The 22497-nt window shown below is 38.7% G+C and overlaps 1 protein-coding gene across 1 annotated transcript; it reads left to right on the top strand.

The window, feature by feature from the left end:
* Positions 1 to 5189: 5189 nt before the first annotated feature.
* On the top strand, positions 5190 to 20889 carry LOC132652127 (serine protease inhibitor Kazal-type 12). Its single transcript, XM_060376903.1, has 5 exons — positions 5190 to 5429; positions 15054 to 15134; positions 18234 to 18259; positions 20343 to 20470; positions 20692 to 20889. Exons 2-5 carry the CDS (start codon positions 15074 to 15076, stop codon positions 20738 to 20740), a joined length of 264 nt encoding a protein of 87 aa, XP_060232886.1. The 5' UTR covers positions 5190 to 5429; positions 15054 to 15073; the 3' UTR covers positions 20741 to 20889.
* Positions 20890 to 22497: the final 1608 nt, after the last annotated feature.

Raw genomic sequence — 22497 nt, 5'->3', positions numbered from 1 at the left:
CACCTCCCTTATCAGTGGATTGGGAGAGGGACAAGGGTGGGAAAGATGGAGGGTGGGATTGGGAGGGGAGGAGGGAGGGAGGTACGGAGGGATACAAAGTAAATAAACTGTAATTAATAAAAATAAAAATAAAGAAATGGGAAAATTACCACCAAACAAGCAAACAAAGAAAAGAGTCTCAGTGTTTGCTTTGATACACTGCTGGTTAAGCAAGAAAGAGTTCCCTGGGTAAGATGATTAATGCTCACTCAGAAAGACAAACTCAACAAACATTGGAAGAAGGAAAAAACAGGAATCTGGACAGGAGCCTACCACAGAGGGCCTCTGAAAAACACAACCTCTTTCTTATACACAAAGACCGATTAGCTGTTAGCTGAATTGCTGAACTCATCAATTTGTTTTGCTGAAAAAAGTCTTTTATGCTTGTGATGTTCAGGACAAATCATACTCTTTCAAGTGCTATTTTTACTTCTTGATCAAAATAAATAAACATAATTAATTCTTTGACCTGAGTTCTCATGTCTATCATCATATCATCAGATTAGAAGGGGAACATTATCAGGAACAGATTATGCCAATGGTGCAATCATTAACTGCTCTTGGGCGCTTTTACTGCTCACTCTCATTGTTGCCAAGTCATATCTTTTTCAGTTATCAGCTTTTTTTCTAAGGTAACTAAATGGAAAAAAAAAAAAAGGTCTATCAGTGATTCAGCTTTAGTGAAGGAGTGCCGCACAGCCTGGCAATGTAAAAGTTTCTTGAAAGAAAATATACTCACATGCACAAGAAAACAAACAAACAAACAAAAAACCCCAAAACATGAGAAAATAAAGTCCTAGAAAATAGTAACATAGAGATTGAAGTAAGTTATAATGGTAACTAACATAATTACTAAAAATAACATGGATATAAAGTTAGCATTAGTGCTCTTCTTCCTGACTGTGAGGACAGTGTATTCAGCCAACCCAACTTCCTGCTGCTATTTTTTTTTTTTTTGTCCATGATGACTACATTCTTTTGAACTCTGTTTTTCCTTGTTGCTTGCTGAGTGGCATTTGGAATTTCCAATTGATGCGAGAACTGATCCAAAAGAATGGAACCCTTCAAACTCCAGAAGAGACATTCTAATAAACAGATGCGCCAAATATCACACAGGAATCACGCCCCTCCCCCAGTCCACTGATAGGGAAGGTCTTCTTCCCATTCCATCAATCCTAGTCTATCAGGTCTCATCAGGAGTGGCTGCATTGTCATCTTCTGTGGCCTGGTAAGGCTGCTTCCCCTTCAGGGGAAGATGATCAAAGAGCAGACCACTGAGTTCATGTCAAAGAGTCCTTGTTCCCATTACTAGGGTACCCACTTGGACACTGAGCTGCCTTGGGCTACATCTGTGCAGGGATTCTAGGGGTTCTAGGTTATCTCCACGAATGGGCCTTGATTGGAGTATCAGTCTCAGAAAAGACCTGTGTGCCCCAGAATTTTTTGATCTATTGCTCTCCTTGCAGGGCTCTTGTTCTCGCCAGATCTTTCTATCTCCCCCTTCTTTCATAAGATTCCCTGTACTGTGAAAAAAGTTTGGCTATGAATCTCAGCCTATATTTTGATACCTTGTTGGGTAGAGTCTTTCAGAGGCCCTCCGTGATAGGCTTCTGTCTTATTCCCTGTTTCCTCCCTCTTCTGATGTCTATTTCATTTGCCTTTCTGAATGAAGATTGAGCATCTTTTCAGGGTCCTCTTTTTTTTTAGGGTCCTCCTTCTTGGTTAGCTTCCTTAGGTGTACAGATTTCAATATGATTATCCCATAGATTAGACTGCAAGAGGGGAATAGGAGAAGAAGAAGGAGGGAGGGTGGGATTGGGAGAGGATGGGGAATGGTGCTACAGCTGGGATAAAAAGTGAATAAACTGTAATTAATAAAAATAAATTTAAAATTAAAAAATGCAAAAAATAAATAAATACATAAATAGAATTTAAAATATTTGGAATTAGTACAAACACCAACACATCTTTAAGAACAATTGATTTTTTACTTCAGATGATTCATGTAATCAATTTACAAAATGTTATATATTACCTTATGGGAACCTAATTTCATAACAAACTAAACCTGCTTTTTCCTTTAAAAAAGGGGAGGGGGATACAGCGCTAAACAGAGATTTCTCAATAGAGTAAAATCGAGTGGCAGAGAAACACTTAAAGAAATGTGCAACATCCCTAGTCATCAGGGAAATGCAAATCAAAACCACCCTGAGATTTCACCTTATACCCATAAGAATGGCTAAGATCAAAAATTCAAGTGACAACACATGCTGGAGAGGTTGTGAAGAAAGGGGAACCCTCCTCCACTGCTGGTGGGAATGTAAACTTGTACAACTACTTTGGAAATCAATCTGGTGCTTTCTCAGACAATTAGGAATAGTGCTTCCTCAAGACCCAGCTATAAGACTCCTAGTCAATGTTTCCACTTTCAAATCTGATTTCAGATTTTCTCTTTTTATTTTTAGTCAATCTAAATAACATCCTTGCCAATTTGTTCACCTTCTCAGAGAAATACATTTGGGTTTTGTTTTTTATCTGTATTATTTGGCTAATCTCTATTTTTACATATCTCTTATGATCTTATTTTCCCCCTTTCTTTGTTAGAGTTAGTTTTGGGTTGCTCCATGTTGTCATAAAAACAAAAACTGCATGAAAGACAAAGTGGAACAGCTGCTATGGGCTGAGCCCAAACCATGGATGTCCAGCTTACAACTGCTGTTTTAGGAGGGCAGACTTCACTCCGGAGAGAACCCATTTACATGCAGAGAAAGACTGGAAAACTCTCAAGGACCATATCAAACACACGTGGGAAAGCTAAGTTTGACAAAAACACTATCAAATAAGACAGGGACAGTAGAGTTTGCCAAGAATTAGAGGAAGGATGAGATGTAAACAGGAAGCAGCAAAAAGCCAGGCTGGTTCTCATTCAGGAGTGGAGTGACAACACAAGGCAGGACAATGAACAGGGAGGGTCAGACACCTCACAGGTTTCCAATCAGAGCAACAGTGTGAATGGAAACAACATACAATATTTTAGTTCTGTGTGAGTAATTTGAATTACACACAGCTCTCTTCAAACCGTCACTGTAAAAGAGAACCTCTGTTGATCCAATAAAAACCACCTTATTTCTTGTAATAAACTCTTTGGGTGTGCAATGCTTTGAAACTTTTATAGACTTAGGGAGAACATCATTAAACACCCTCTCACTGACTATAAAGAAGCATTAAGCCCCTCCTATAGGAGTCATAATTAATTATAGGTTAATTTCTGGAAATTACTGGAAACTTCTGTGCACATTCATTTGTAAGACTGAAACTGTAGATTCTCTCAAGACTTCACCATCGATGAGCCAATTCCCACTGTTCTAAGAACACGAGTTTCTTGTTCTTAAAATCCTACAATGGGAAAAGGGATGTGGCCTCTATTGTAGTAAGCAGTGCTCCTCCTTGCTGTGCCAGAGGCTGTTACCCTACGTTCCTCATGAGCAATATCACATTTCGAAAATACAGACATGTGCAGTCCCAATGATCAAGAATAACAAATCGCATGAGTATGCAACAACAGTGAATGAAGGGAGAAACCATACGAGAGCTGGAGGGGTGGGGGGAGGATTTGGAAGAAAAGGAAGGGAAGAGATAAATTGTGCAATTATGTTATAATCTCATAAAAAGAAATAATTTTTAAAACTTATACGAGGCAGCACTCACTTGTTCTCATGGAAGTCCTAACTTGCTTCTCCAGCATAAAGTGATCTCTTCTAGAGGGAATAGGGTTGGAAAACCTTTGACCTCACCATAAATTCAATATACAAATCTTTACTATAGACAGTCTGTCAGTCTGCTTTCTCCAGAATAGCTGGGAGGAATTGGATTTTGAAGTAGAAGATGTCTTTATTTGAGTTCTAACAGGAATAATGAGTTAAGTCAGAATTCAGTAATGCTTAATATAATATAATGCTAAACATAGCAATAATTACACATTACTATTTACTTTTGGAAAAATGAATAAATACAAACTATATAAAATCCCTACACATACTTTAAAATGCAGTTTGTGTGACTATATGTAAACAGGTTTCTAATGATAAATATGAAAGAGATAACTTCCAGTTAGTGAAAGTGCTGAGATTCTGATCAGAGCATGTGTTTACTTAATTATCATATTTGTTTTTTAAATTATTTTATTTAAAATTTTTAATTTAACATTTTTACCAGTGTGAATTACTTTGTGATATTTAACTCATGCAGATAGCATGCATTGACCAAATTTACAACCCAAATTCCCTTCTTTTATTCCCCTACTTTTGTGCTCTTATCATCTAGGTATTAATAAAATGCTTTAGAATTTTAAGAATAATACAAAGTGGGAACATCAGAATTCTCACATCTGGCCTTTTGCAGTTTTTACTAAGCCTCTTTCATCATGTGTCCACCATAGGATGCATTCATCATGGTAGCTCAGGCGACATTGGCATATAATGATTGACCAAATGCAATGGTTTACAAGCATATCTCTTTATGATTTCCTCCGGAACATGAAAAATGTGTAAACACGCTTTCTTACAAATCCATGCACAGTGGTTCCATTGGCCTTCTTTCATGTCTGTTCCTCCCTCTCCTTCCCTTTCTGGACTTCTGGGAACAACTAGTTTCTTTTATTGTCTCTATCACATTGCCATTCCCGGATGTCACATATCTAGAGACACACAGCATGCATTATTTCTGGGTAAATTTCTTCACTAACAGTTTTCAGTTATTTCCTACATGTGATCCATGGCTTTTGCACATTTCCTACATTTGTTCTGACACTGCAGCTCATTTGTTGGTTTTTATTTCTTTTATTGTTTGAGATGATAATGTAATTACAGCATTTCTGCCTTCTTTTTTTTTTTTTTTTTTTTTTTCTCTTCTCCAAATCCTCCTAGGGAACAGCCATATTTAATGGGAACAGTGAAAGTCATAAAGCTAGCAGAGCTGATGACAAAAATTCAGCAAAGCTGAGCTAAATGATGCAATCACTGCTGTGCTAGCCTTCACCTTTGATATTGATTTCCACGTGTTTCATGCTTGGGCCAGGGACTTCTGATATTTGTACAATTTGAGGATATTGGATTGATGAGAAGTTTCTCATGAACCATTTGTGACTTTCCCCAGGAGTGCTGCTTTCTAAGCTTTCCCGAGAAAAGTCCTGAGTATACCACCCGTCCCTCTTTTAGGAAGATATGCTTATCTGGCTGTACTTGAAGGTCTTCCTTGCTTCTTGGAGGTTGTGACTCAAATAAAGACACCAGAGGTCTCCTTATGAGGCTCTTACTCCAAGACACTCTTGGAACATCTGCCCTTGCACTTACTGAGGAACAAGATAATCAAGGCAAGGTAAACTTAAAAAAGTAAGCAAGATTCCATGGAGTTGGCAGCAGATCAGGGTAAAAACCTCTCCCTATTATAATACACTCAGGCCATTACTTAGCATATATGATTGGGGCCATATATGGTATGGCCCTCGAGGGAAAAGTACAGCAATAAAGTTAGATTGGCTGGAGCTATCTCTGCCCCACACGGGACTTATATGATAGACAAAGAATGGTGTTGATAAATGACAAATGAATGAAGTATTACTCCCCTCCTTTTCTACAAAAGTTACCTTGTGCAACATCACTGTGGTGTCATGTGACCAAAGAACAAAAGCAAATACCGACTGAGATTAGACACAAACATTCTACAAATACTCAAAATACAAACATTGTATTATGGCAGAAAATTAAAAATAACTGCAACAGCTTTTCCCTAAAGATTTTTATTGAGCTTAATGGCAATCTGGTACTCTGACCATTAAAAGTTGATAATACACAGCTTGGGAGATGGAATCTGCCCAAGCTGACTCGGAGATTTTCTTTCTGTCTGGTGACCTTGAAACTGCAAGAGCTACTAACCTGCAAATAGACTGTCACACTTTGCAAAGTATGCCTCAAGATTGTTAAAATTTGGCTTGTGGGGTTGATGAGGAAAAATGATTGCAGAAAGATAACGCTGTTCTGTCACAGTTTCCCAGCTATGACTAAACTTATGATCAAGAGGAAGCTAAAAACGTGACTGGAGACAAAATTGATATGATCTCTGTTTTGGAGCAGCATGAATGTATCTCTGCCTACTGAGTTCTGATTAAATAAAGAAGTACTCTGACTGCCAGTCATTCAGGCTGCAAGATTTCCCGCTACCCCAGTGCCTGACTCTTTATCTTCTCTACAGGATCTGACCATCGTGGCTGGCCTTTAGCACTCCCATCTACCCATCTTTCTTTCAAATTCATGGCCTTTTTGTTCATCCTTGTTATTACAAACATATGTGTAAATGTACACATATATATTTCCAAATACTACCTGCGCATTCCGTATATTGTCACTTATATGTATGTTTTCATGGATGACCAGTTTGGAATTTAAATTTCAAGGTGGGAAGGTGGTTCAGCACATGATGATACTTGCCTTGATGACCTGCGTTCATTCCCAGAAAGCCATGATGTTGAAGCCACAATGCTGACTCCATAAATTTTTCTCTGACCTCCAGATGAGTACTGTGGCATTTTATTGGCTTCTCAGCATAGTTCCTTCAGAATCTTAAAGAAATGGTCCATTTAATTAAAAAAAATCATAAAATATTTACAATGTTAATAACTTTTAGTAAATGAAGAAAGGTCCACATATATACATCTTTATAGCTTTTTGTGTTTTGCTGTGTAGTTGCAATACTTCTATTAGAATTGCTAGGAACCAAAGTACAAGGATGATAGCTATACTTTGCTCCTTTAGACAATCCAAACTTATTTAACATGTTGTTTTTCCTCTTTTGCCTGGAATTCCAGAAATGTACTTCAGACTTCATAACCACTCGCTCTTACATTTATCTATGCACTTAGTCAACATTTAATATAACTTTTTTTCAAAAGATATGTTTTAAACTGTATTGTTATAAGTATTTTAGAGCAAAAAACTATAAATCTTTTTTCTAAAACTGCACATTTACAAATATATATAATGACTATTACCATATGTATATGTGTATAACCATATTCATGTATATGTATGTGTGAGAGAGATAGAAGGAGGGAATGAGAGAGAGAGAGAAAAGAAGAGGTTATTTATGGTTTGAATTTATAATAACCAAGAGTAATAACCAAGATTAATGTGAGATTCCATGTCTATTCATTGTAAGACATGTATATTTTCCCATGCAAAATAGTCAATTAATCATGTCTCTTATTTAACCATTTCTCTGGCAATCTTAGTCTCAGACAACTAATGGGGTAACTTTTCAGATCAGTTTTTAGATCTTATAAAACTCTGTAACAATGTATAATTCCCCAACTTGAGTAAATAAAGTATTAATATTAAAATAATGTCTTCATTGTATTTTAAATGCTAGAATCAAACCCAGGGTCTCTTGTGAGCTAAGCCCATACTCTACTGCTGAATTACACTCTCAAACCAGAAAGGGTCACTTTACATAAAAGGTAGAAAGCTTTTTGAAAGCCATAACAAAGGTTTAAAAAAATAAGACTGAAGTCTTGAAGATATGATAGAAGGTGTAGTAATTAATGTGCCAGACAAAATATGTAACACAACATCCTTCACAAAGTAAAGTGACACCAATTTACCTCTAAGAAATTTCCAGGTGATGTCTACATGTAGAAAAATGAAAATAGATCCATACTTGTCACCCTGCACAAAACTGAAGTCCAAGTGGATCAAAGACCTCAACATAAAACCAGACACATTAAATCTGCTTGAAAAAAAAGTGGGAAATACCCTAGAACTCTTTGGTACAGGGGAAAACTTCCTTGAACAGAACACCAACAGCACAGGCTCTAAGAGCAACAACCAATAAATGGGACCTCATGAAACTGAAAAGCTTCTGTAAAGCAAAGGACACCGTCATCAAAACAAAGTGACCACCTACAGATTGGGAAAGAATCTTCACCAACCCTTTATCTGACAGAGGACTCATATCCAGTATATATAAAGAACTAAAGAAGCTGAAAAGCAGCAAACCAAGTAATCCAATTAAAAAATGGGCAACAGAGCTAAACAGAGAGTTCTCTGTAGAGGAATACCAAATGGCAGAGAAGCACTTAAAGAAATGCTCAACCTCACTAGCCATTAGGGAAATGCAAATCAAAACAACCCTGAGATTTCACCTTACACCCATCAGAATGGCCAAGATCAAAAACTCAAGTGACAACACATGCTGGAGAGGTTGTGGAGTAAGGGGAACCCTTCTCCACTGCTGGTGGGAATGTAAACTTGTACAACCACTCTGGAAATCAATCTGGCGCTTTCTCAGACAACTAGGAATAGCGCTTCCTCAAGATCCAGCCATACCACTCCTGGGCATATATCCAAAAGAGGCTCAAGTACACAAAAAGGACATTTGCTCAACCATGTTTGTAGCAGCTTTATTTGTAATAGCCAGAAGCTGGAAACAACCCAGATGCCCCTCAACTGAAGAATGGATGCAGAAATTGTGGTACATCTACACAATGGAATATTACTCAGCAATGAAAAATAAGGAAATCATGAAATTTGCAGGTAAATGGTGGGATCTGGAAAGGATCATCCTGAGTGAGTTGTCCCAGAAGCAAAAAGACAGACATGGTATATACTCACTCATATAGACATACAACATAGGACAAACCCACTAAAACCTGTGCATCTAAAGAAACTAAGCAAGAGAGAGGACCCTAACTAAAATGTCCAATCCCCATCCGGAAAGGCAAAGAGGATGGACATCAGAAGAAGAAGAAAACAGGAAACAACCTAGGAACCTACCACAGAGGGCCTCTGAAAGCCTCTGCCCTTCAGACTATCAAAGCAGATGCTGAGCCGGATGGGCAACTGTTGGGCAGGTGAACGGAATTTTAGGTAAGAACTGGGAAATAGTAAGAGCTGGAGAGGACAGGGTCTCCACAAGGAGAGCAACAGAACAAGAAAATTTGAACACAGGGAACTTCCCAGAGACTCATACTCCAACCAAGGACTATTCATGGAGATAACCCAGAACCCCTGCACAGATGTAGCCCAGGGCAGTTCAGAGTCCAATTGGGTTACATAGTAATGTGAAGAGGGACTGCCTCTGACATAATCTGATTGGCCTGCTCTTTGGTCACCTCCCCCTGCGGGGGAGCAACCTTACCAGGCCACAGAAGATGACAATGTAGCCACTTCTGATGAGAACTGACAGACTAAGATCAGAAAGGAGAGGAGAAGTCCACCCCTATTAGTGGACTTGGGGAGTGGCATGCAAGCAGAGGGAGGAGGGAGGGTGGGACTGGGAGGGGAGGAAGGAGGGGCTTAAGGGGGGATGCAGAATGAATAAACTGTAATTGATGAAAAATTTTAAAAAAAAAAGGGAAAAAATAATTTAAGAACCTTAAATGACTTTCAAAAGTGGAGGAAAACATGGAGTTAGTCAATTGGCATGGAGCACGTCTCGCCCCTGGGGGCAATGGTCTCCTGAACCTACTCAGACCTCGGACACCACCACTGCTAGTTCTAGAACTGACGCAGGATGTTCCAACGAGGGGTTAAGGCTTCTCATAATATTTCTTATAAGCCCACACCTGTTTGTCTATATCCCCCATTTTTATTCATTATTAGCCAGATAGAGCCAAGTAATTGTGGTAATGATACTTGCTTTTTTGCCCAATGCTGGAATGCTAGTAAATTTAGGTATGCCCTGGTTACTCGCATGCCTCACTGGGTGCCTGTGCCCATTGACGCCCCTCACGCTATGACTCTCTTCAGACAGAAAAGGGATCTTGGAACTACAGCCACCATTGTTACTACCATCTCATTGGCGGCTGTTGGAGCTACCACCAGGGCATTAGCCATGAGTCATACTGGGCAGACTGCTCAGACCCTGAATAATCATTTAGCCAATGTAGCTCATGCCTTAGTTGTACATAAAGGAATTAATGCTCAACTAAAAGGAAGCTTGATGGTGTTCAATCAGAGGATTGACCTCTTGCAGGAGCAAATTGATACCCTATGGCAAATCGCTCAACCTGGCTGTCAATGAAAGTATGCTGGACTTTGTGTCACTAGCATACAACATGAGAATTTTTCCTGTGCTGCAAATCTGTCTAAACAATTGTCGAGCTATATTTTAGGTAATTGGACTGGAGAATTCGATACTACGATGGAGCAGCTGAGAGTGGCCATTGTCACAGTAAATTCTACCACAGTGGACACAGGACTAGCCACAGGATTATCAACATGGATTGCTGCAGCCATGAATCATCTGAAGGAATGGGTGGGCATGGGAGCGTTAGCAGGCCTTCTGGTGTTGGTCTCCTTGGTTTGCCTGTGGTATATATGCAAGATTAGAGTCTCACAACAGTGTGATGCAGCCATGATCATTCAGGCCTTTACAGCCATTGAAGCAGGACATTCTCCCCAAGCATGGTTGGATACCATAAAAAGCTAAAATGATACGCTCAGGATGCGAGGCTAAGCACTGCACTCAGGGTCAGCTGCTTTCGACCCAGAGAAGAGCATGTCTGATTGCATGCGGGTTGATGCCCCAGGTCCCGCCTCTGAGAAAAAGGTATCAGATGGGTCTGATGCTCTTTGGGTGGATGACACCTAAATGAACATCTGTACAAAGTCCCAATTTATTTCTAATATCAGAGATCAGACCTCTACTCTTGCCTGATGCATCTAAAACAAAAAGGGGGAACTGTAGAGAGCTGCGGAATGCTATGCCTTAAAGATGGAGCTGGTTTCTGCCTTCCACCTTCCCGATGGTGAGTGCTCTCTGTTACGAACAACTCCACATTTGGCTAAGGCTGAGGATCTGGCTTGCTTCCATGTATGTGGACCTATCTGCATTGCCCACGTGGCACGCCTGGGTTGGCTACCCAGAGGCTATTTAAGCTGTGGGCTGGCTTTCCCCAGGGTCCGAGGATTGTTCAAGGTTCCTGAATAAACTGCATTGAAAAAAAAATAAAGTGTAATTAAAAATAAAATTAAATTAAAAAAAAAAGAAATTTCCAGGTGATGCATCCGGAGGGAACCCCTAGTGCCACTGTGGTTTCTATGAGAGATAACAAGGCATGTGGAGTCAACAAGGCAAAGGACAGGGCTCAGAGAAACATTCTCCAGTCCTCCATTACAAGGTGGTAGTCCCCATGTCTATATTAAGATACATCATCCTCAAAACAAGCTTTGTCCACACTGCAGAAGGATGAAGAAATCCTGTGAGTGTATCAGTGTTCTATACAACTCACTAAGACAGATGTTTACTGAAAGGAATTAGTTCACAATTTTGGAGACATCCCAGGGGGTACCCCTTCAATCTGCCATCTGCAAGCTCACCAGCCAGGGAAGGTAGAGGTATCATTCAGCTTGGCTGGGAACAATGGAGAGCTGCTTGCTTGGCAAGCTGCTTTGTTATTGTTATTCAGTGAAATACATGTTTTCACCCTGGCCTTTACCTTGAAACAGGGATAAGCAGGTTGTTTTGCCAAGTTCCTTTAGCTAGTTTGTGTGACCTTGGACCATTTCTGCTATACAGAGAAGTGGTCTAAGGAAACATGTTTGGCTCCTCTGTGAACCTCTTCCTTGTATTGATGTGTCTTGTTTTGCTTTGCCTATAAGAAGAAGCTGTTGAATAAACGTGGGGCTTCAGCATACACTGACAGTCCTCTTGAGCCAAAAAAAAAAAAGAAAGAAACTCAAGGAATCAGTTGGTTAATTGGATTAGTTGGTAAATGCACTTGCAACACAAGCCTAACGACCCCAGTTCTATCACTAGAACTCACATAATGAGAAAGGAAAGAATTGGCTACCATCTCATCTCTGCATGCATGTACACATGCATCAGAAAGATGATGAGGAGGAGGAAGAGCAGGAGGAAGAGGAGGAGAATGATGACATCTAGCCTAGATCTAGTCTGAAAGATGAGACACATGATCTCTGTAATACAGCAAAGCTGGCTTTGGATCGAAAGTTACTTTGTATGCATCTAGGAAAGTTTTAAAGCAGACCTCAGAAAATGGAAATGAAGGCTCCTTTCAAGTGATGAAAGTGAAGAAATTAAAATTATTTATACAAATACAAAAATATCAAATTTCTATCAAAATGAAATTCACCATCTCTGTTTTCCAAAGGAAAAGGAAAAATATACTTTCTTATCTGAACACTATCACTTGTATAAATGTAGCAGAAAGTGTCCATATAAAATAATATATTAACAAAATTATTAGGTCAATTATCCTATATGCTTGAGAACATACAAGAATAATGAAAACTGTTAGGTATTTACAAGGAAAATAGATCCAAAGTATAAAACATACTTCCAAAGAGTAAAAACAGGTTGTGTGAAGGAGAGTGCACCAAATGGTCTTAAAAGGAAATCTAACGGACTCCAGAAACAAAAAGAAAACAGCCAAAACCACTTTTTTTTCTTCAGTTCTTTCTCTGAATTTAAATATAACACTTAATTATTCTCATTTCCAAGACTACACATTCATCAGTGATGGCACTCAATAGAGGAGCATTTGGCTAATACATCGAAAGTCCCAGCACCAAAAAAGTTACCTACAAAATTACACATTAAATTTTTATTATTTTCTTATAATAATTCCCATTATCAGACTCCTGGGTATATGTTTATGTGCCTCGAGACCAATAATTCCCAAGGCCAAGAGTTTTAAGAACCTAGTCGTCACTATCTCCTTTTCAAAACATGTACATACTACTTATAATGAAGGCCCTCTCTCAGCCCTGTCTTACCTGTCTATATGTAACTTTAATTATTTTTTAATGTTACATGCGAGCTTCTTTTTCTCATTTTTAAATTTCCAGAACACAGTAATTTCCTCAAATCTGTAGGTTTCAAGTTCAAGTGTTCAAGAAAAGAGTGTAAGTTCCATGAAAATGTCTGTGTTACTTTGTTATCAACAGTCATACCTGAAATTATCAGTGTCTAGTTATTATTTTGAAAGGAAAATGAATTTTTATTGCTTTTCATTGGCAAGTAATGTCTATGTACACATATGTTCAACACATTCTACAGTCCTGCCAACTCAGGAAAAAGAACAATCCATTTGGTTATTTTCTAGCTTGTATGGTCCTATACTTGTACGTGTTTGTGTATATATAAATATAAATTGAGTTATTGGTGAATATATAATTTTAATGAATTAATTCATTATTAATTTTAACAAAAGGTTTAGACCTTTAAATGTATTTTGTTTTGAGGGTTTGTTTGTTTGTTTATTTTTCTCATTAGTTAATTTGTTTATTCACTTTACATCCTGTTTTCAGTCCTCTCTTTCCCTCCTCTCTGATCCTGTTTCCACTCTTCTACCCTCTTCCCCATTTCCTCTCCCTCCTCAAAAAAGGAGCAACCCCCCTCACCAACCCACTTTGACATATCAAGTCTCATCAGGACTAAGTGCATCCTCTTCCACTGAGGCCAGACAAGGCAGCCCAGTTAGGGAAAAGTGATCCAAAAGCAGATAACAGAGTCCATGTCAGAGATGGCCCCCATTCTAATTGGTAGGAGACCCTCATGAAGATCAAGCTGCCCATCACCTAGTATGTGGAGGGGGCATAGTTCCCATCCATGCATGCTCTTTGGTTGGTGGTTCATTCTCTGTGAGCCTCCATGGACTCACAGAAAACATCAGTCTTAATTAAGATGACAGTATTGTAAATGTCAGGGTACTCTCTCCTATGCAGATAATATCTGAACTTATATTTCTTTTTTTGAGATTATGATATAATTAAGACATTTTCTCTTCCCCTTTCTCCCTGAAAGCCCTCCCATATACCCTTCCTTGCTCTCTTTCAAATTCACGGGGTCATTTTTATTAATTATTTTTGCATGCATATGCACATACATGCATAATATTCTTAAATACGACCCGTTCATTCTGTATAATGTTACTTGTATTTATATGTTTTTATTGGAGAACTAATGGGTATGGTCTTCCCTGGAGTGGACTATTTCTCCTACTCTCTGCATTCCTTAGTTGCCTTTGTGTAGTTCTTTGTTTAGGGTTGAGACCTTGTAGTGCTTATCCTGCTCACTTTGACACACCCACTGGGGTGTGCTTTTTATAATGTACTTCATTGTGCCTGAACATTATTTTTGATGTCCTTGGGCAGCTCATGATTAGGTGATCATGTTAGTGAGAATTTATTACATTGTTTATATAATACAAAAAGCAGAATGAGCTATTCAAGTTTCTAGTTCAGAACTATTTCTTGTAGAACAACAAACGTTACCATGTGTGAGGTGTTTGAGAAAGAAAAAAAAAAGACAACCATGATTTTCATATATGTCTAATGCCTAAAACTGACATATAAAAATCATTAAATTAAGAAATATTAAATAGCAAACATTATGTAGACACTGTCTCCAATCAAGGAGCTAAAAGAAACAGCCTTGAAAATACTGTTCATCTCTAATGTCTAGCATTTCTTTCTCTATGACCATTCAGGCTGTGCAACTATTTTATTTAATAAGTTCCATGACCTCAAAATCCCTCACATCAACATTTTTCATTTCCTCATAGTTATGCTGCCAAACCCTAATAATATTCTACACAAATTATTCAGACTGTATTCTAAGTTACAGTTATTAGCTTTGTGGCCCTAAGGCTCTGTTACAGACAAGTCCAAAGCATATGCATTGCAAAGTAAAGATTCAATTGCAATTATCACTGTGTGGTGCTCAGGAGAAATTTGGGGTGTGCTTTTTATAACATACTTCATTACGTCTAAACATCATTTTTTATTATTGTTCTTGACTGGAAGGGGCCTGAAATGAGTTTCATTGGCATCTAGTGTCTATTCTTCAGAGAAATCAATTGCATAACAGGGGTGGAGGATGTGGCCGAGTGACAAATGTATAGGTACTTGGATTCACACATATAGATCTGCTTATAAATACAGGCCGGAGAACTACCTCCACTGTGCTGAACCTTGTTAACATTTCTGTTTCCTCAGACCTCGAAGTCCTCACGGACATGAAGCCAGCAGGTGCCTTTCTACTTTTGATCGGCCTGGCCTGTTTGTTCCTCCATGCAGGTGAGTGCAAAACTATGCAAATGTTGTTGTTTTTATTTATGATGATAACAATGGTGAATGATGGTCCAAGTCTTTTTTATCTCAGTGGAATTTTAGTATATAAATGATATATATTATACACAGTATATATTTTAATTTTTACTACAGTGTTCTGCTCAAAGCACTTTTATTCAATTCCAAAACCAGTTTCACCCTGTATAGGATGAGAAGGTTGTTTTTAGATCTGACTAAAATCAGTCTGATTTAAGAATTACAGGCCACTTGTGTCACTGTCTGGGCCGCCACAACAAGCATAAGCTAGTATTATGCTTCATTAGCAGAACGTCGATACAGAAATAAGAAACTCTCCTAAAACAGCGCTTTAAAGAAACTTGTTTAATGAACTTCAATTGTCAGAATTCTTGAGAGATGTGGCACGAAAATCTGAGTCATTTTTTTATACCCTCTAGGTAAACAAAATTTAAAAGATAATTAGGGAAAGAGAAAGAGAGGAGGGTAGGGAGAGGAGACACAGAACTTTTTGATGATCTGGGAGAGAAGAAAGAGCCCCAGGACTGGCATTCCAAAGCTTGGTTCCAATGTCCATCCTTCTGCCATCCTTTCTCGTACTGAATAAGTCACCATCGTGCCCTGGTTACTATGCTGAATTGATGTTAATGGTGTACAGGAAACCCATGTGCACTGATGTGTCCTTCAAAAGCAAAATCAGTGCTTCCTAAGCTTGACTTTCTATCCAGTCTAGATTGTATCCCTTACTCGGCCGTTGATAATATATGAGTATTAATACTGAGCCAAATGCTTGTCCCAATACTCAGTTTCCTTAGCTTGTTATTTTGTTGGTAGGTTTTATTGAAATTATTGTTTGTATTGGTTTTGTTTTGTTTTGTTTGGGGCATTTTTGTTGTTGTTTTGATTTCAGTTTACTTTGGTTTGTTTTCTTGAGACAGGGTCTAACTACGCAGGCCTTGCTGACCTGGCAATTGCTAGCTAGACCAGGATTTCCTTTGAATTGTCAGTGATCCAGTTGCTTCCACGCCTGGGTTCTGGAATTATAAACATGCACAATCACAAACAGCCTTCCGTGGCTTTAAAAACGAGGCTTGTTATATGAGTTGATATATGTAAGATGTTTTTAATGCATTCGTTCTTATGAATACACATAGATTTATTGAATTTGAAATACATTTACATTCACATTTCAGTAGACTTTAACTAATGTAACAGAAGATTTACATGCTTAAATGTATAATTCCCACAGTAGAAGGGGGATGTGCTTAATGGAAATGTGATAAAACACATTGATTCATGTTGCAATTATTTAAAAATTATTTCAAACTCAAGAAGTTAAACAGCAACAAATCAAGTAATCCAATTAAAAAAGGGGGTACAGAGCTAAACAGAGAATTCTCAATAGAGGAATATTGAATGGGAGAGAAACACTAAGAAATGTTCAACCTCATTAGCCATTAGGGAAATGCAAATCAAAATGACCCTGAGATTTCACATTACACCCATCAGAATGGCTAAGACAAATAACTCAAGTGACAAAACATGCTGGAGAGGTTGTGGAGAAAGGGGAACCCTCCTCCACTGCTGGTGGGAATGTAAACTTATACAACCACTCTGGAAATCAATCTGGTGCTTTCTCAGACAATTGGGAATAGTGCTTCCTCAAGACCCAGCTATACCACTCCTAGGCATATATCAAAAAGACGCTCAAGTACACAAGGACATCTGCTCAACCATGTTTGTAGCAGATTTATTTGTAATAACCAGAAGCTGGAAACAGCCCAGATGCCCCTCAAATGAAGAATGGATGCAAAAATTGTGGTACATCTACACAATGGAATATTACTCAGTGGTTAAAAAAAAAAAAAGGAAATCATTAAATTTGCAGGTAAATGGTAGGAACTGGAAAAGAGGTACCCTGAGTGAAGTATCCCAGAAGCAGAAAGACACACAGGGTATATACTCACTCCTAAGTGGATATTAGACATATAATATAGGATAAACATACTAAAATCTGTCCACCTAAGGAAGCTAATCAGGAAGAAGGACTCTGGCTAAGATGCTCAATCCCCATTCAGAAAGGCAAAGAGGATGGACATCGGAGGAGGGAGAAAACAGGGAACAGGACAGGAGCCTACCACAGAGGGCCTCTATAAGGTTCTATCCTGTGGGGTATCGAGGCAGATGCTGAGACTCACAGCCAAACTTTGGGCAGAGTGCAGGAAATCTTATGAAAGAAGAGGGAGATAGTAAGACCTGGAGAGGACGGAGCTCCACAAGGACAGCAACAGATACAAAAAGTCTGGGCGCAGGGTTCTTTTCTGAAACTGATACTCCAGCCAAGGACCATTTATGGAGATGGCCTGGAACCCCTGAGCAGAGGTGGCCTATGGCAGTTCAGTGTCCAAGTGGGTTCCATAGTAATGGGGACAGGGACTGTCTCTGAGATGAACTGATTGCCTGCTCCCTGAGGGGAGAGCAGCTTTACCAGGCCACTGAAGAAGACAATGCAGCCATTCCTGATGAGACCTGATAGACTAGGATTAGAAGGAAGGGGAGGAGGACTTCCCTTTTCAGTGGACTGGAGGAGGGTCATGGGTGGGGAAGAGGAAAGGTGGGATTGGGAGGGGAAGAGAGAGGAAAGTACAGGGAGATACAAAGTGAATAAAATGCAATTAATAAAATAAAAATAATTAAAATAAAAATTATTTTGTATTTTTGTTATATCTACATTCTTTTATGAAAAGCTTTTAATTCAAAACTTTTCAGTTCCCTTCTAGTAAATATATACCTGTATAACAAAGAACAGCTCTAGACTGTACCTTCAAAGGCCTGTTATGACATAATTCATAAACTGGAAAACATGATTGCATAAACATACGCAAAAGGGCAAACATAATGAGAGCAATGTTGTCCCAGCCATGGGTAATGCAGCCTGCCTCTCGGCCTCCCATGGGGTGCAGTGTGTCTCTGTGTAGTTCTCCATCCACAAAGCAAAACAGATGCAACAGGAGACCATTATGATTAGCTGCAACTGGAAAACGCTGCAGTCCTGACATGTGATGTATCACTCTCCGTTCTTTCCTGCAGATGCTGTGAGCCAAGGTGGCTTCCAGGTATGTGCCTCTCATTCTTTCTCTAGCCATTTCCATCCCAGAAAGTCCCATCACCATGGTCCCCTTACCAAAGGAAGCACTGCAGCCCTTCCACGGATTCCTCTGGATGTCCACTGCCAGCTTGGGGAGAAGGTTGGGGAAGAGTATGACACATATTCCATACCAAATATAATCATTGCTGCAGATGTCTTTTTGTAAACAGTAAGAAAACAAAAGACTTGCATGTCACTTACTGCTTTCTTGACAGACAGAAGTCAAAGTTCCTCAGAAGGACTATATGCACCATTTAAGCATCTATAATAGTACATTATCTGTGAATGTGGGGTAAACAGCATTATTTTTCAAGTTAAGATAATGGATTTTTTATTGTTGTTATTATTGTTGTTTTGGAGCTTTTTTTTGAGATGTTTCTCTGTGTAGACTTGGCTAAACTGAACTCACTTTGTAGACAAGGCTGGCCTTGAACTCACAAAGATCTGCCTGCTTCTGCCTCCCCTGATTGAAGGTGAGCACCACTACACCTTGGCTAAGATAATGTTTTTGAGAGATGGTCTCACTATGTATTTCTAGCTACCCTGGAACTCTCTGTATAGACCAGGCTGGATTCAAACGAGTAGAGATCCACTTGCCTCTAGATGTATGCCACCAAGCCTAGCAACTTAAGATAACTGTGTGAGAGAAAATCATGCTTATTATAGTCATGATAGAGAGATCATCACAAATAGGATCTGTCTCAGTCAATCCAGCAGGCAAAGTCTCTGTCCATCTAGTACTGCATACAGATGCTTCTGTGGACGCTACTCTCTTGTCCTAGTAGATAATTATCCCTGTTGTGTAGGGCACCAAGCATTTGACACCTAGAGCTCCAACATGGCACTAATTCAACAAATAAATAACTGCTTACTGGCCATTCTGCTGGCTAGATTGAAGAATGAATGAAACATTCAGTATTGTCATAGAATATACAAGAAAACCACTGTGTGTGTAAATGACATAGGCTGTTAGTTTCTGAGAATATTCCAGCTTAAACAAAACAAACAACAAAAACTTTAAAATAGTTCTTTAATCTATACATCTTACCTAAAAAATAAATTAAGGATGCTGGTGAAAGGGTTCTAAATTGACATTTTTCTACTTTCATGGGTAAAACTATTCTCTTTTGTATGCATTCTTTGGAAGTAGTGTGACTAACAGGGACATGGGGACAAACAGTGCAGAGAAATGGACACACGATTTAGTTGTCGTGTTCAGCTGCTAATCTTAGTACAAACATCATAGCAGGCGATTTGTATCGACATAACAAATTCGCTCATCTATGATTGTAGATTGCATTCAAATCTCACAAATTCCTGTTGCATAAGTTTGAAGGTGACTTGGGTTATGTGACAATCTTTTAAAAAAAAATTCTTACGAATTGTCCAAAAGTATCATTTTCATGGTAAAATCTAAGTTCAAGTTAGGTTTTTTTTTTTTTAAAGTGAGAGATAGTTTTGGGGGAAGAGTTTCTAGAAGAGTCCTTCCTGTAGCATTGGTCATGCTGTATTTGAAATCTAAGGTCCTGGCACAGAGTGCTTAATCAATGCTCCCTGACCTGAGTTGATTAACTGGCAAAGAAATAAAATTTATTTCTTTATGGTCTAATACAAAAGTAAGTAAAAAATATTTTGAAAAATGAAGATCATATTTTTTTAAGATGTCATGTTAAAGTAAAGTGGACATCTTAGGTCAAAAGTGTGTCCATCAGTGGTGAGCTGTGTCACATTTGTGGTGGAATAGTATGCTGCAAAATCATGCTGCCTCAAGCAGAAATGTAAGCAAAAAAGAAGCCTGCAGTCCATGTGTAATTCAATACTGTGTACATGAAGCAGCACTGCCCAGAGAAAGGTGACAGAAAGACAATAAACTGCTAACAAGAAGCCCTGCAATTTTAGTTGTTTTTTTAAGTGGGTTTGTTCTTTTCTTTTCAATGTATTTTCATTTTCAAAATAAAACACAGGCTCTTGAGAGAATTTTGAGGTACATAAGACTATTTTTTATGTTTTGTAAGAAATGAACTACTAAAAATACTTTCCTTAATTTACAGGCTTTTTGCAGCAACTATGAGAAGACACTTTCTGCAGATGGAAAATCGTGCCCAAATACTTACAAACCAGTGTGTGGCACAGACGGGAAAACTTACCAAAACCGCTGTGAATTCTGCCAAACCGCCACGTAAGCAAATAGCACTTCTAGGAACATAGTGTTCCTGGCTGGGTCCAGTGGAGCAGGAGTCCACGAAGTGCTTGTTAATTTACTAGTCTATTAAGGTTGATTTTATATAAAATAAAATTAAATCTGAAACCTAGGAAATCAACATTTGCCCACTTTACCCAGCCCAGAACGAATCCATCTCTATTACACATCACCTCTGAACACCATCTCTTCTCTTTCAGGGAAAGAAGTTTGGGAAAACTTGGTTTCAAACATAAAGGAAAATGCTGATCCCCTAACATCACAGCACTGGGTGCATCTTTGGTTTGGTTTTTACACTAAAATGCATATTCCCCTTTACCCAGTCTCCATGGCAATGTGCCTCCTCCCAGGTATGCACGAAAGGAAATTTCAATAAAGTTACTTTAGTAACACTTCTACCCCAGCGCTTTGTTTCAGATAATGAAAGCACCTCTTATTAGTTAGGCAAACTGTTAAACTGTTCAGTGGGAACTGAGAAACTTGAAAACTAAGCAGACTGTTAACACATTTACACACCAAGAACTGCCCTGTCGTGGCTCAGTTGTTCAGTAGCTGTGCAGAGCAAATAAAATGGAACCTGATGAAGTAAATGCATGTATCTGACAATGATTTGTTGCAATGGCGGTTTTTCCTAAGGGGAATAAATAATTGTATGCTCTCTTAATTTATGTATTGAGGTCATATAGCAATAAAACAGACAAAATACTGGTTACTTCTGGATTCGTTTTGGAACAGTTGAATCCTCCACATTACTTGTCTTTGACTTTATCAGCGTTAACCAATGTCCCACAAAAAAACATAATTTCTATATGTACAAAAGGAAAGGCTTAAAAGAGTGGATTTATTCATGTGCTATGGATTTTCAAAAATATAGAAACTGACAAACAAAACACCTTCAGTCATTGTCAAGACAGATACATAACAGTGTTAAAGCATGCTTTGATATGTGCTTGGTTAAGAATTCCAATAAAAATCAAAGACAAGATTTATACTTTGAATAAACTTATAACCTAGTAGGAAGACAATATTTTGTTTCAATGTATTTTCAGTTATTAAAAAGTTTAAAAGGTTGCTCCCTCCTTAGGGGCAGTTAATCAAAGAACAGGCCAATCAGTTCATGTCAGAAACAGTCCCTGTTCCCATTACTATGGAACCCATTTGGACACTGAACTACCATGGGCTACATCTGTGTAGGGGTTCTAGGTTATCTCCATGCATGGTCCTTGGTTGGAGTATCAGTCTCAGGAAAGACCCCTGTGTTCAAATTTTTTAGTTCTGCTGCTCTCCTTGTGGACCTCCTTGCCTCCCCAGATCTTACTATTTCCTACTTCTTACATAAGATTCCATGCATTCTGCCCAAAGTTTGGCCATAAGTCTCAACATCTGCTTTGATAGTCTGCAGGGCAGAGCCTTTCAGAGGCCCTCTGTGGGAGGCTCCTAACTTGTTTCCTGTTTTCTTCTTCTTCTGATGTCCATCCTCTTTGCCTTTCTGAATGGGGATTGAGCATTTTAGCCAGAGACCTCCCTCTAGATTAGTTTTTTAGGTGTACATATTGTGGTAGGTTTATCCTATATTATATGTCTAAATGAGTGAGTATATGCCATGTGTGTCTTTCTGCTTCTGGGATAGCTCACTCAGAATGATCCTTTCCACTTCCCACCATTTACCTGCAAATTTCATGATTTCCTTGTTTTTCATTGCTGAGTAATATTCCATTGTGTAGATGTACTACAATATCTGTATCCAGAGGAAGACAATGCAGCCACTCCTGATGAGACCTAACAGACTAGTATCAGAGGAAGAAAAGGAAACCCTGCCCTACCAGTGGACTTGGGGAAGGGCATGCGTGGAGAAGGGAGAGGAAGGGAGGGATTGGGAGGGGAGGAGGGAGAGAACTAGAGGGGGGACACAAAGTAAATAAAGTGTAATTAAAAATAAATAAATACAGAAAAAATAACATAATTGTTTCTAACTTCTGTGTAGTAGTGATAATGATCACGATAAA

This window comes from Meriones unguiculatus, chromosome 2 (genome assembly GCF_030254825.1).
Source record: "Meriones unguiculatus strain TT.TT164.6M chromosome 2, Bangor_MerUng_6.1, whole genome shotgun sequence".
In the NCBI taxonomy this organism is placed as follows: domain Eukaryota; kingdom Metazoa; phylum Chordata; class Mammalia; order Rodentia; family Muridae; genus Meriones; species Meriones unguiculatus.
The sequence above is the reverse complement of the archived record's forward strand: the minus strand, read 5'-3'. Positions and strand labels throughout refer to the sequence as shown.

Excerpts from the sequence above, each read along its gene's own strand:
- LOC132652127 (XM_060376903.1), top strand. The coding sequence starts at position 15,074 with ATGAAGCCAGCAGGTGCCTTTCTACTTTTGATCGGCCTGGCCTGTTTG. Across the intron at positions 18,260-20,342 it reads TGAGCCAAGGTGGCTTCCAG|GCTTTTTGCAGCAACTATGA; the intron begins GTATGTGCCTCT and ends CTTAATTTACAG. Across the intron at positions 20,471-20,691 it reads GAATTCTGCCAAACCGCCAC|GGAAAGAAGTTTGGGAAAAC; the intron begins GTAAGCAAATAG and ends CTTCTCTTTCAG.